The 13,812-nt window shown below is 41.9% G+C and overlaps 1 protein-coding gene across 2 annotated transcripts in view; it reads left to right on the top strand.

Moving 5' to 3' along the window:
• Nucleotides 1–13,812, top strand: part of LOC106566197 (glutamate receptor-interacting protein 2) — a 173,995-nt gene that overhangs the window by 134,697 nt on the left and 25,486 nt on the right. For both annotated transcript variants that reach the window (XM_045691958.1, XM_045691957.1), the window contains exons 17-20: nucleotides 83–227; nucleotides 2,797–2,936; nucleotides 4,306–4,497; nucleotides 5,724–5,880. In XM_045691958.1, the coding sequence (XP_045547914.1) occupies nucleotides 83–227; nucleotides 2,797–2,936; nucleotides 4,306–4,497; nucleotides 5,724–5,880 (634 nt within the window). The remainder of the gene's footprint in view (nucleotides 1–82; nucleotides 228–2,796; nucleotides 2,937–4,305; nucleotides 4,498–5,723; nucleotides 5,881–13,812) is intronic.

The raw sequence follows: 13,812 nt of genomic DNA, 5'->3' as shown, positions 1-13,812 counted from the left end.
AGACATCCCTTCCTTTCTCTGTCTCTCTCTCTTTCTATCTCTATTGGCCTCTCTCTCTCTCTCTCTCTCTCCCCCCTTCTAGATGAACAGGAGACGTCTGGTTTAATCATCTATACGGTGGAGCTGAAGAGATATGGTGGCCCGCTGGGCATCACCATCTCAGGCACAGAGGAGCCCTTTGACCCCATCGTTATCTCTGGCCTCACCAAGCGGGGCCTGGCTGAAAGGTGAGACCGGGGATCCTGGAGCCTAGCTGCCCTGGCCAGTGCTTTTTTTTATCCAGGGCCCCTGACTGTGGGGTTAGAGCCCGACGTGTCCTACCCCTTCTGTATCTCCTTCCCCTACCCACCACAAGGCTCTGGCCTTGTCCAGCTCGGTATATCCAAGAGGAGGCTGGTTCAGAGGTGAGACAAGGGGGGATAGAGGATATGGGGAAAGGGGAAAGGGAGAAGGGCAGGGAACAAGAGAACAGAGTAAATGTCATCGTTAGTTAGTTAGAGGTGAGGCCCACTAGTTCCAGGCAGGTACTCTAGACCCAGGGACCCAGGCATCTGTTGCCTACCCCACAAAGGCCTCTGACCGTGGGGCTAGAGCCAACCCGTCTATCCCTGTCAGTACACTTCACACCTTTTTCTCCAAAGTATTTTCAGAAAAGGGTGGAGTAGGGAGGATGTGAGGAATCAAGGAAAGACGATTTGAGAAAGAGACCCGGGGTCGGTAAAGGCAGGAGGGGGCACCAGCCCCACGTTCAGGGGCCCTCCCCCCCTCTCTCCCCCCTCTCTCCTCCTCTCTCTCTCTCTCCTCTCTCTCTCTCCTCTCCCCCTCTCTCTCTCCTCTCCCCCTCTCTCTCTCTCCTCTCTCCCCCTCTCTCTCTCTCCAATCTCTCTCCTCTCTCCTCCTCTCTCTCCTCTCTCCCCCTCTCCCCCCACTCTCCAATCTCTCTCCCCCCTCTCTCTCTCTCTCCCCCTCTCTCTCTCTCTCCCCCTCTCTCTCTCTCCTCTCTCCCCTCTCTCTCTCTCTCTCCTCTCTCCCCTCTTTCCCCCTCTATCTCTCCAATCTCTCTCCTCTCACCCCCTCTCTCTCCTCTCTCTCTTTTCTCTCTCCCCCTCTCCCACCTCTCTCCAATCTCTCTCCCCCTCTCTCTCTCCTTTGTCCCCTCTCTCTCCTCTCTCCCCCTCTCCTCTCTCCACCTCTCTCTGTGCCCAATCTCTCTCTTCTCTCCCACTCCTCCGTTGTCTAGGCTGTGTGCTTAGGGTTGTTGTCCTGTTGTAAGGTGAACCTTCGCCCCAGTCTGAGGTCCTGAGTGCTCTGGAGCAGGTTTTCATCAAGGATCTCTCTGTACTTTGCTCCGTTTATCTTTCCCTCGATCCTGATTATTCTCCCAGTCTCCTGAACTCCAATCAACTTGTAGAAACATCTCAAGGATGATCAATGGAAACAGGATGCACTTGTTCAATTTCGAGTCTCATAGCAAAGGATCTGAATACTTATGTAAATAAGGTATATATATTTTTTAAATATAAATTTGCAAAACTTAAAAAAACCTGTTTTAGCTTTGTCATTATGGGGTATTGGGATGTCATTATGGGGTATTGTGATGTCATTATGGGGTATTGTGATGTCATTATGGGGTATTGTGTGTAGATTGATTAGAAACAAATATAATTTAATACATTTTAGAATAAGGTTGTAACGTAACAAAATGTGGAAAAAGGGAAGGGGTCTGAATACTTTCCGAATGCACTGTTGTTGCTTTGGTAACCAAACAAACAGGCTAGCTAGTTTAGCTAACCAAACCCCCACACCTCCTCGGGCCTTAATTTCTTAACTAAACCCTTTATTTGAAATATTTTTAAAAGCTTTGCTTGATTGAGTTTCTCTGGTGCAATGGAACTGATAGAATAGTCCCAAAAGTGCAAACCCCACCCATCTTGCTTTCCAAACAGGATCAAACAAACAATCAAAAGTATTTGAGGTCATTTTGGTAGGCTATGTTTGTAGTATTTGTTTTCATTCCTATGATATCAAAATGTGACTTTTTAGTTAACTTTAAAGGGGCTTAAATCAATTTTTTGGACTGTTAAATTAATCATATATACCCATTGATTCTTTAAGAATATATATATATATACACCTTATAAATACCTCATGAGATCAGTTCAACTGTCGTACCCCATCAGAACCCAAAATATAACCTTGTTTTTCTCCAGTGTCTATAAACAAAAAGTCAATGCAAACAAACACTATTACTTCAAAACATCTATCATGTTGATCTCCTGCATCAAATACTTTCAAAATCTCCTGGATCAAATACTTTCAAAATCTCCTGGATCAAATACAACATCATGTGGGAAAAGTTGAGGGTTGTGAATGCTTCCTGAAGGCACTGTAACTACTGACACTTAGTGAACTAAACCAAATGGTAGTTTCTGTGGACTAACATGGAGACATTTCTATGAATTTTAGTGGTTGTATTTCTCAAGCTCCATCACTCGGATGTAGCCGGGGTAACGCTTTGTTATTGTTTCAGACCAGTTGGCTAAGACCTATTATGCATTTTTACCGCTGTTATATTAAATAACTCATGTTTTTAAAGTGTTCTGTATGTTGGCTGGGTTATGCAGGAATCATGGAAAATCTAAGTTAGCTTAAAATAGATGTTCTCTCTCTCTCATCTATCTCTTTATGTTTATCTTAGAACGACCCATCTTATTTCTTAGCCACTATTATATTCCATGGACTCCTGGTATATTACTGCCGTCTGGTGTAAACGGGGCCTGTTGTCTTTCTCTGCAGGACTGGAGCCATCCATGTGGGAGACCGTATCCTGGCCATCAACAGTGTCAGTCTAAAGGGAAAGCCGCTCAGCGAGGCCATTCACCTACTACAGATGGCCGGGGAGACGGTCACACTCAAGATCAAGAAACAGGTCGACAGTAAGTGTTCAGAAAATAAATCAATCAAGTGTGTTTTTACAGTTACCCGGCCTAGACCCCAAAGAGAAAGCAGGAAGACTGCAGTAACCACAACATGGACTGATGAAACAGATGTACGTACTGTAGAGTTGTCAATATGTTTCAGTCTTCCTTAGGTGTCAGTCTGCACCTACATAAATCAGGTGTATGTTTCCCTTTCCCAGGGATATCAGGGGAGCCACTTGAGGACAGACGTCATGTAACCAGCCATTTGTAGTTTGACATTTAAACATACTAACAACTACAGGAAACCAGGCGGGCTGTGTGAGTTTGCTATAGAGTTCTGCTGGTAGCTGCCCTCTGATGCTATGCTGCTGCTATGGGATCTCTGCCTCCTCTGTCCAGGCTCCAGCTCAGATACATACTGCTTGTTGTCTTAGAGAATCCTAGAACAGCTCATCTTCCTAATTCATGTGTGTGTGAGGTTCATGTGCTTCTAAGGTTTTCCTTCCCCCATAAAACCAGCAAAACATCATTATGTACAAAAAAAGGGAAAATATAACTATAGTTCTTTTTGTTTTTTTTGTTCAAAGGCTTGGTCACTTTGATCCTGTCTATGATGACCTGTGCTGTGTTTAACTTTATCTGCTCGGAAAATTAGTATCATCACATAAAAAAAGAAAATGTCCATGGAAAAATAGTTCATGCTGTCATGCTTTTCACCCCAAAATAGAAGAGGTTCCTGGATCATCCTTTAGGGGATCATCCTTTAGGGGATCATCCTGGATCATCCTTTAGGGGATCATCCTTTAGGGGATCATCCTTTAGGGGATCATCCTTTAGGGGATCATCCTGGATCATCCTTTAGGGGATCATCCTTTAGGGGATCATCCTTTAGGGGATCATCCTTTAGGGGATCATCCTGGATCATCCTTTAGGGGATCATCCTTTAGGGGATCATCCTTTAGGGGATCATCCTTTAGGGGATCTTTAAATTGAAACTGTGGGGAAACCCGAATAAGTTCTTCACAGCACCCCTTTTAATGGATCCTCAAAGAACCTTTTGAAGAACCAATTGGGGTTTGGTATTTTCCTCCCACCCTTCGACGTCTCTCGTATGAGAACATAGTTTATTAATAACTTAATCAGCATCCCAAATGGCACCCTATTCGCTACATAGTGCACTCCTTTAGACCAGAGCCCTATGGCACCCTATTCCCTACATAGTGCACTACTTTAGACCCTATTCCCTACATCGTACACTCCTTTAGACCAGAGCCCTATGGCACCCTATTCCCTACACAGTACACTACTGTTAAACATAGGCCATGTGCCCCGATAAAACGCAGAGCCTTCTCTGAACAGATGTTCCTCTACTTCCTCCTTCCAGTGGCAGACGAGGAGAAGAAGAAGGATGGAGAGATGGAGAATGATTTGAGTGACACGGAGGATGTATCAGACATGACAGACTCTCAGAAGACCAACAAGCTGTCAGAGATTTACTCTACCACCATTCCCAGTGTGGACTCTGCCATGGAGTCCTGGGACGGATCCGGCATCGACGCCGGCTATGGCAGCCAAGGTAAAGACTAGTGGTTGACATGGTGAGACCAGGGTTCGGGTTGTGGTTAGAGTTAATGATTGGTAACACCATGTCCTGGGACGTCTCCGGCATCGATGCCGGCTACGACATCCAAGGTTTGACCCCACAGGGCAGCATAGACTCTATGGTGTTATAGTTGATATGTCTATGGTTCTATAGTTGATATATCTATGGTTCTATAGTTGATATATCTATGGTTCTATAGTTGATATATCTATGTTTCTATAGTTGATATATCTATGGTTCTATAGTTGATATGTCTATGGTTCTATAGTTGATATATCTATGGTGTTATAGTTGATATATCTATGGTTCTATAGTTGATATATCTATGGTTCTATAGTTGATATAATCTATGGTTCTATAGTTGATATGTCTATGGTTCTATAGTTGATATATCTATGGTTCTACAGTTGATATATCTATGGTTCTATAGTTGATATATCTATGGTTCTATAGTTGATATATCTGTGGTTCTACAGTTGATATATCTATGGTTCTATAGTTGATATATCTGGGGTTCTACAGTTGATATATCTATGGTTCTATAGTTGATATATCTATGGTTCTATAGTTGATATAATCTATGGTTCTATAGTTGATATATCTATGGTTCTACAGTTGATATATCTATGGTTCTACAGTTGATATATCTATGGTTCTATAGTTGATATATCTATGGTTCTATAGTTGATATAATCTATGGTTCTATAGTTGATATATCTATGGTTCTATAGTTGATATATCTATGGTTCTATAGTTGATATAATCTATGGTTCTATAGTTGATATATCTATGGTTCTGTAGTTGATATATCTATGGTTCTATAGTTGATATAATCTATGGTTCCATAGTTGATATATCTATGGTTCTATAGTTGATATATCTATGGTTCCATAGTTGATATATCTATGGTTCTATAGTTGATATATCTATGGTTCTATAGTTGATATAATCTATGGTTCTATAGTTGATATATCTATGGTTCTATAGTTGATATATCTATGGTTCTATAGTTGATATATCTATGGTGATATACTTTGTGTATCCAACTCTTCGTCATGGTCCTTCCAGCCCAATAGGTTTGTACACAAGTAATTCTAATGGACCTGTCACTCCAAATTGTCATTTTTATTCTACCTAATCCCCTTTCTCCCTTTCTCCCTCACTTCCCACCCTCACCTCTACCAACACCCCTTCTGCAGGGCCCTACAACCACCAGGCAGCAGGCATCGCCCTGCACCCCCATGAGTGGAGGAGTGCCAAGCAGAGGACCAGCCCCCCACCCCCGGCCCGTCGTATTAAGAACTACCCTTTCAGTGACGGGGGCTTCAGTGAAGACGACTGGGACAAACCTTCAGGGTAAGACTCACTGTGGAGACCTCATGCCAAACATCTCACCCCTCCTTGTATACTGTCTCACTGTGGACACTGTAGAGCGTGCAGGACCTGTAGGTGCTATGTGCTGTACATCTCATATAAGCCTTCAGAGTAAGACTCACTGAGGAGAGAGGCCCCATAGAAGAGCAAGGGCTTTGCAGGTTGCTACCAGGGTTGCAAAAATCCTCTGTGCCTTTCCCCAACATTCCCAGGTTTTCCAGACATCCTGGTTAGAAGATTGCTGGAATCAGGAGGAAAATCTGGAAATAAATCTGGTATATGCCAACCCGGGATTTATAGAAAACCTCGGAATTCTAGTAAAATTGCCGGAAGTTTTGCAGGTTGTAACAATGGCAGGTACTTGAACAGTTACAACAATGGTAGGCACCATAACAGTATCCGGTCTTTGTAGGTTGCTACAATGGGAACCTCATGATCGTACCGAAACTTTGCATGTTGCAAAAATAGGAAATCCAATGACAGTATCTGGTATTTGCAGGTTGCAGAACTGAGATATTATTTGATCATTTATAGACAGGGTTTTTGCTGTGCAAACCTCGTGACAGCACAGCTGGGTTCACAGCCTTTAAACTCTAATGAAGGCAGCTTGCTGTCGAAATGTTGGTATTTATGAAATGTAGAACTATTGTTTCTGATAGTATACAGCTTTTCTTTTCACAGCAATGGGTTCACACAGCAATGGGTTCACAGAGCAATGGGTTCACAGAGCAAAGGGTTCACAGAGCAATGGGTTCACAGAGCAAAGGGTTCACACAGCAATGGGTTCACAGAGCAATGGGTTCACAGAGCAATGGGTTCACAGAGCACTGGGTTCACAGAGCAATGGGTTCACAGAGCAATGGGTTCACACAGCAATGGGTTCACAGAGCAATGGGTTCACAGAGCAATGGGTTCACGCAGCAATGGGTTCACACAGCAATGGGTTCACACAGCAATGGGTTCACAGAGCAATGGGTCACAGAGCAAAGGGTTCACAGAGCAATGGGTTCACAGAGCAATGGGTTCACAGAGCAATGGGTTCACAGAGCAATGTGTTCACAGAGCAATGGGTTCACACAGCAATGGGTTCACAGAGCAATGGGTTCACAGAGCCACAAAAGGACATGTCTGTTTTTTGCCTTTAGCTGTGTGACCTCAGAGCCGCTTGTAATGACACCATCACTAAACATCTTGAGTGATTCATGAGTGTCATGAACTTTAACTGCCAGCCAGGGCTCTTTCCCACATGATGCCGCTGATTCCGTGTTACGCTGAATAGAATGTCATAATCCTCAAATGATCACTGAGCGATAGAGGGCTTCAACAAAGATGACTGTGACTCACCTACAGGGAGAAATCACCGGAACCCCTTAACAGTACGAGCCATTTGCAGGTTTCAAAAAATAAACTACAAAGACTCATGAACTCAGAACTACTATGACTAGGTGTTTCATGTTAGACCACAAAGTCCTGTGTAACCGTTATAACATCAAACACACCTAAAGCTAGATTCACAGATAAGAGTTGAACAAAAAGTCATGTAATTGTTTCTAGACAGCTAAATAATGGGGGTGTGGCCTGCACAGGGGTGAAAGTAATACAGGACACCCAAGTGCATGCAGAATTATATTTTTTTATATAGTCTAGGAGGTGAAATCATAGAATTCCATATAGATCCGTTGTCACGGGCTGGCTCAAGAAAGCAGGAGAGGTAGAGTCAGGCGCAGGAGACAGAGAATTCTTGACCACACTTCTTTATTCAAAAAAATGGATGTGGTCGCCAAAAAAATAGGGACGCAGCCCTTAAATACTTCTGTGGTGGTGAACACAACGAAACCAACCACAGGCAGAGGAAAACCAGCACACGTTCCTCAAGCACATTAAACGGACAAGAAACATAATCACGCACAAACACAGACATCCTACGCTAAACTAAATAACCCCCCCCCTACTAATGACTAACCCAAAACAGGTGCGTGCCTACCTAGACCTAACCAACAGAAAGTGAAACAAAAAAGTATCGATGGCAGCTAGTAGGCCGGCGACGACGACCGCCGAGCTCCGCCCGGCCGAGGAGGGGCGCCACCATCCGTCGGTGTCGTGACAGTACTCCCCCCCTGACGCGCGGCTCCCGCAGCACGCCGACACCGGCCTCGAGGACGCCCTGGAGGGCGAGGCGCAGGGCGATCCGGATGGAGGCTGTGGAACTCCCGGATGAGCGCTGGGTCCAATATGTCCTCCACCGGTACCCAGCACCTCTCCTCCGGGCCGTACCCCTCCCAGTCCACGAGGTACTGCAGGCCCCTCGCCCGGCGTCTGGAGTCCAAGATGGACCGGACTGTGTACGCCGGGGGCCCCCCGATGTCCAGGGGGGGTGGAGGGACCTCCCGTACCTCATTTTCCTGCAGCGGACCAGCTACCACCGGCCTGAGGAGAGACACATGAAATGAGGGGTTAATACGATAATAAGAAGGGAGTTGTAATCTGTAACACACCTCGTTTATTCTCCTCAGGACTTTAAATGGCCCCACAAACCGCTGACCCAGCTTCCGGCAGGGCAGGCGGAGGGGCAGGTTCCGGGTCGAGAGCCAGACTCTCTCCCCTGGGGTGAACACGAGGGCCTCGCTGCGGTGCCGGTCAGTGCTCGCCTTTTGTCGCTCCCTGGCTCGTTCCAGGGATTCCTGCACTGCGTCCCAGGTCTCCCTTGAGCGCTGAACCCATTCCTCCACTGCAGGGGCCTCCGTCTGGCTCTGATGCCATGGCCCCAGGACCGGCTGATAACCCAACACACATTGGAATGGTGACATGTTGGTAGAGGAGTGGAGCAAAGAGTTCTGAGCCATTTCGGCCCATGGCACGAACCTTGCCCACTCCCCTGGCTGGTCCTGGCAGTAGGACTGCAGGAACCTGCCCACCTCCTGGTTTACCCTTTCCACCTGCCCATTACTTTCGGGGTGAAACCCCGAGGTCAAACTGACCGAAACCCCCAGTCGCTCCATAAACGCCCGCCACACTCGGGACGTGAACTGGGGGCCTCGATCTGAGACGATATCCTCGGGCACCCCGTAGTGCCGGAAGACGTGGGTGAATAAGGCTTCCGCGGTCTGCAGGGCCGTAGGAAGACTGGGTAACGGAAGCAGACGGCAGGACTTAGAGAACCGGTCCACAACGACCAGGATCGTAGTGTTGCCCTGAGACGGCGGGAGATCGGTCAGGAAATCCACCGCCAGGTGGGACCATGGTCGTTGTGGAACCGGGAGGGGCTGTAATTTCCCTCTAGGCAGGTGCCTGGGAGCCTTACTCTGAGCGCACACCGAACAGGAGGAGACATAGTGCCTCACGTCCCTCACCAAGGTGGGCCACCAGTATCTCCCACTAAGACCACACACTCTCCGCTCAACCCCTGGGTGACCCGAGGAGGGAAGCGTGTGAGCCCACCGAATCAGACGATCGCGAACACCGAGCGGAACGTACTTACGACCCACTGGACACTGCGGAGGAGTAGGCTCCGTCCGTAACGCCCGCTCGATGTCCGCGTCCACCTCCCAGACCACCGGTGCCACCAGGCAGGAGGCTGGAGGTATGGGAGTGGGATCGGTGGACCGTTCCTCGGCGTCATGGAGATGAGACAGTGCGTCGGCCTTAGTGTTCCGGGAACCTGGGATATACGAGATGTTAAGATAGCTCCGCCCGGCCAAGGAGGGGCGCCACCATCCGTCGGTGTCGTGACATCCATATTAATTTAATATATGATGTTTATGGACCTAGTAGTCTAGGAGGTGAAATCATAGAATTCCATATAGATCCGTATTAATTTAATATATGATGTTTATGGACCTAGTAGTCTAGGAGGTGAAATCATAGAATTCCATATAGATCCGTATTAATTTAATATATGATGTTTATGGACCTAGTAGTCTAGGAGGTGAAATCATAGAATTCCATATAGATCTGTATTAATTTAATATATGATGTTTATGGACCTAGTAGTCAGGAGGTGAAATCATAGAATTCCATATAGATCCGTATTAATTTAATATATGATGTTTATGGACCTAGTAGTCTAGGAGGTGAAATCATAGAATTCCATATAGATCCGTATTAATTTAATATATGTTTATGGACCTAGTAGTCTAGGAGGTGAAATCATAGAATTCCATATAGATCCGTATTAATTTAATATATGATGTTTATGGACCTAGTAGTCTAGGAGGTGAAATCATAGAATTCCATATAGATCCGTATTAATTTAATATATGATGTTTATGGACCTAGTAGTCAGGAGGTGAAATCATAGAATTACATATAGATCCGTATTAATTTAATATATGATGTTTATGGACCTAGTAGTCTAGGAGGTGAAATCATAGAATTCCATATAGATCCGTATTCATTTAATGTATGATGTTTATGGACCTAGTAGTCTAGGAGGTGAAATCATAGAATTCCATATAGATCCGTATTAATTTAATATATGATGTTTATGGACCTAGTACTCTAGTAGGTGAAATCATAGAATTCCATATAGATCCGTATTAATTTAAAATATGATGTTTATGGACCTAGTAGTCTAGGAGGTGAAATCATAGAATTCCATATAGATCCGTATTCATTTAATGTATGATGTTTATGGACCTAGTAGTCTAGGAGGTGAAATCATAGAATTCCATATAGATCCGTATTAATTTAAAATATGATGTTTATGGACCTAGTACTCTAGGAGGTGAAATCATAGAATTCCATATAGATCCGTATTAATTTAATATATGATGTTTATGGACCTAGTAGTCTAGGAGGTGAAATCATAGAATTCCATATAGATCCGTATTAATTTAATGTATGATGTTTATGGACCTAGTAGTCTGGGGGTGAAATCATAGAATTCCATATAGATCCGTATTCATTTAATATATGATGTTTATGGACCTAGTAGTCTAGGAGGTGATATCATAGAATTCCATATAGATCTGTATTAATTTAATATATGATGTTTATGGACCTAGTAGTCTAGGAGGTGAAATCATAGAATTCCATATAGATCCGTATTAATTTAATATATGATGTTTATGGACCTAGTAGTCTAGGAGGTGAAATCATAGAATTCCATATAGATCCGTATTAATTTAATATATGATGTTTATGGACCTACTAGTCTAGGAGGTGAAATCATAGAATTCCATATAGATCCGTATTAATTTAATGTATGATGTTTATGGACCTAGTAGTCTGGGGGTGAAATCATAGAATTCCATATAGATCCGTTTTCATTTAATATATGATGTTTATGGACCTAGTAGTACGGAGGTGAAATCATAGAATCCTTATAGATCTGTATTAATTTAATATATGATGTTTATGGACCTAGTAGTCTAGGAGGTGAAATCATAGAATTCCATATAGATCCGTATTAATTTAATATATGATGTTTATGGACCTAGTAGTCTAGGAGGTGAAATCATAGAATTCCATATAGATCCGTATTAATTTAATATATGATGTTTATGGACCTACTAGTCTAGGAGGTGAAATCATAGAATTCCATATAGATCCGTATTAATTTAATGTATGATGTTTATGGACCTAGTAGTCTGGGGGTGAAATCATAGAATTACATATAGATCCGTTTTCATTTAATATATGATGTTTATGGACCTAGTAGTCAGGAGGTGAAATCATAGAATCCATATAGATCTGTATTAATTTAATATATGATGTTTATGGACCTAGTAGTCTTGGAGGTGAAATCATAGAATTCCATATAGATCTGTATTAATTTAATATATGATGTTTATGGACCTAGTAGTCTAGGAGGTGAAATCATAGAATTCCATATAGATCCGTATTCATTTAATATATGATGTTTATGGACCTAGTAGTCTAGGAGGTGAAATCATAGAATTCCATATAGATCCGTATTAATTTAATGTATGATGTTTATGGACCTAGTAGTCTGGGGGTGAAATCATAGAATTCCATATAGATCCGTATTCATTTAATATATGATGTTTATGGACCTAGTAGTCTAGGAGGTGAAATCATAGAATTCCATATAGATCTGTATTAATTTAATATATGATGTTTATGGACCTAGTAGTCTAGGAGGTGAAATCATAGAATTCCATATAGATCCGTATTAATTTAATATATGATGTTTATGGACCTAGTAGTCTAGGAGGTGAAATCATAGAATTCCATATAGATCCGTATTAATTTAATATATGATGTTTATGGACCTACTAGTCTAGGAGGTGAAATCATAGAATTCCATATAGATCCGTATTAATTTAATGTATGATGTTTATGGACCTAGTAGTCTGGGGGTGAAATCATAGAATTCCATATAGATCCGTTTTCATTTAATATATGATGTTTATGGACCTAGTAGTCAGGAGGTGAAATCATAGAATCCATATAGATCTGTATTAATTTAATATATGATGTTTATGGACCTAGTAGTCTAGGAGGTGAAATCATAGAATTCCATATAGATCCGTATTAATTTAATATATGATGTTTATGGACCTAGTAGTCTAGGAGGTGAAATCATAGAATTCCATATAGATCCGTATTAATTTAATATATGATGTTTATGGACCTACTAGTCTAGGAGGTGAAATCATAGAATTCCATATAGATCCGTATTAATTTAATGTATGATGTTTATGGACCTAGTAGTCTGGGGGTGAAATCATAGAATTCCATATAGATCCGTTTTCATTTAATATATGATGTTTATGGACCTAGTAGTCAGGAGGTGAAATCATAGAATCCATATAGATCTGTATTAATTTAATATATGATGTTTATGGACCTAGTAGTCTAGGAGGTGAAATCATAGAATTCCATATAGATCCGTATTAATTTAATATATGATGTTTATGGACCTAGTAGTCTAGGAGGTGAAATCATAGAATTCCATATAGATCCGTATTCATTTAATATATGATGTTTATGGACCTAGTAGTCTAGGAGGTGAAATCATAGAATTCCATATAGATCCGTATTAATTTAATATATGATGTTTATGGACCTTGTAGTCTAGGAGGTGAAATCATAGAATTCCATATAGATCCGTATTCATTTAATGTATGATGTTTATGGACCTAGTACTCTAGGAGGTGAAATCATAGAATTCCATATAGATCCGTATTAATTTAATATATGATGTTTATGGACCTAGTAGTCTAGGAGGTGAAATCATAGAATTCCATATAGATCCGTATTCATTTAATGTATGATGTTTATGGACCTAGTAGTCTAGGAGGTGAAATCATAGAATTCCATATAGATCCGTATTAATTTAATATATGATGTTTATGGACCTAGTAGTCTAGGAGGTGAAATCATAGAATTCCATATAGATCCGTATTAATTTAATATATGATGTTTATGGACCTAGTAGTCAGGAGGTGAAATCATAGAATCCATATAGATCTGTATTAATTTAATATATGATGTTTATGGACCTACTAGTCTAGGAGGTGAAATCATAGAATTCCATATAGATCCGTATTAATTTAATGTATGATGTTTATGGACCTAGTAGTCTGGGGTGAAATCATAGAATTCCATATAGATCCGTTTTCATTTAATATATGATGTTTATGGACCTAGTAGTCAGGAGGTGAAATCATAGAATCCATATAGATCTGTATTAATTTAATATATGATGTTTATGGACCTAGTAGTCTAGGAGTTGAAATCATAGAATTCCATATAGATCCGTATTAATTTAATATATGATGTTTATGGACCTAGTAGTCTAGGAGGTGAAATCATAGAATTCCATATAGATCCATATTCATTTAATATATGATGTTTATGGACCTAGTAGTCTAGGAGGTGAAATCATAGAATTCCATATAGATCTGTATTAATTTAATATATGATGTTTATGGACCTAGTAGTCTAGGA

The sequence above is a fragment of the Salmo salar genome, chromosome ssa12, assembly GCF_905237065.1.
Source record: "Salmo salar chromosome ssa12, Ssal_v3.1, whole genome shotgun sequence".
Classification (NCBI taxonomy): Eukaryota; Metazoa; Chordata; class Actinopteri; order Salmoniformes; family Salmonidae; genus Salmo; species Salmo salar.
This window is presented reverse-complemented; position numbering and strand designations above follow the sequence as displayed.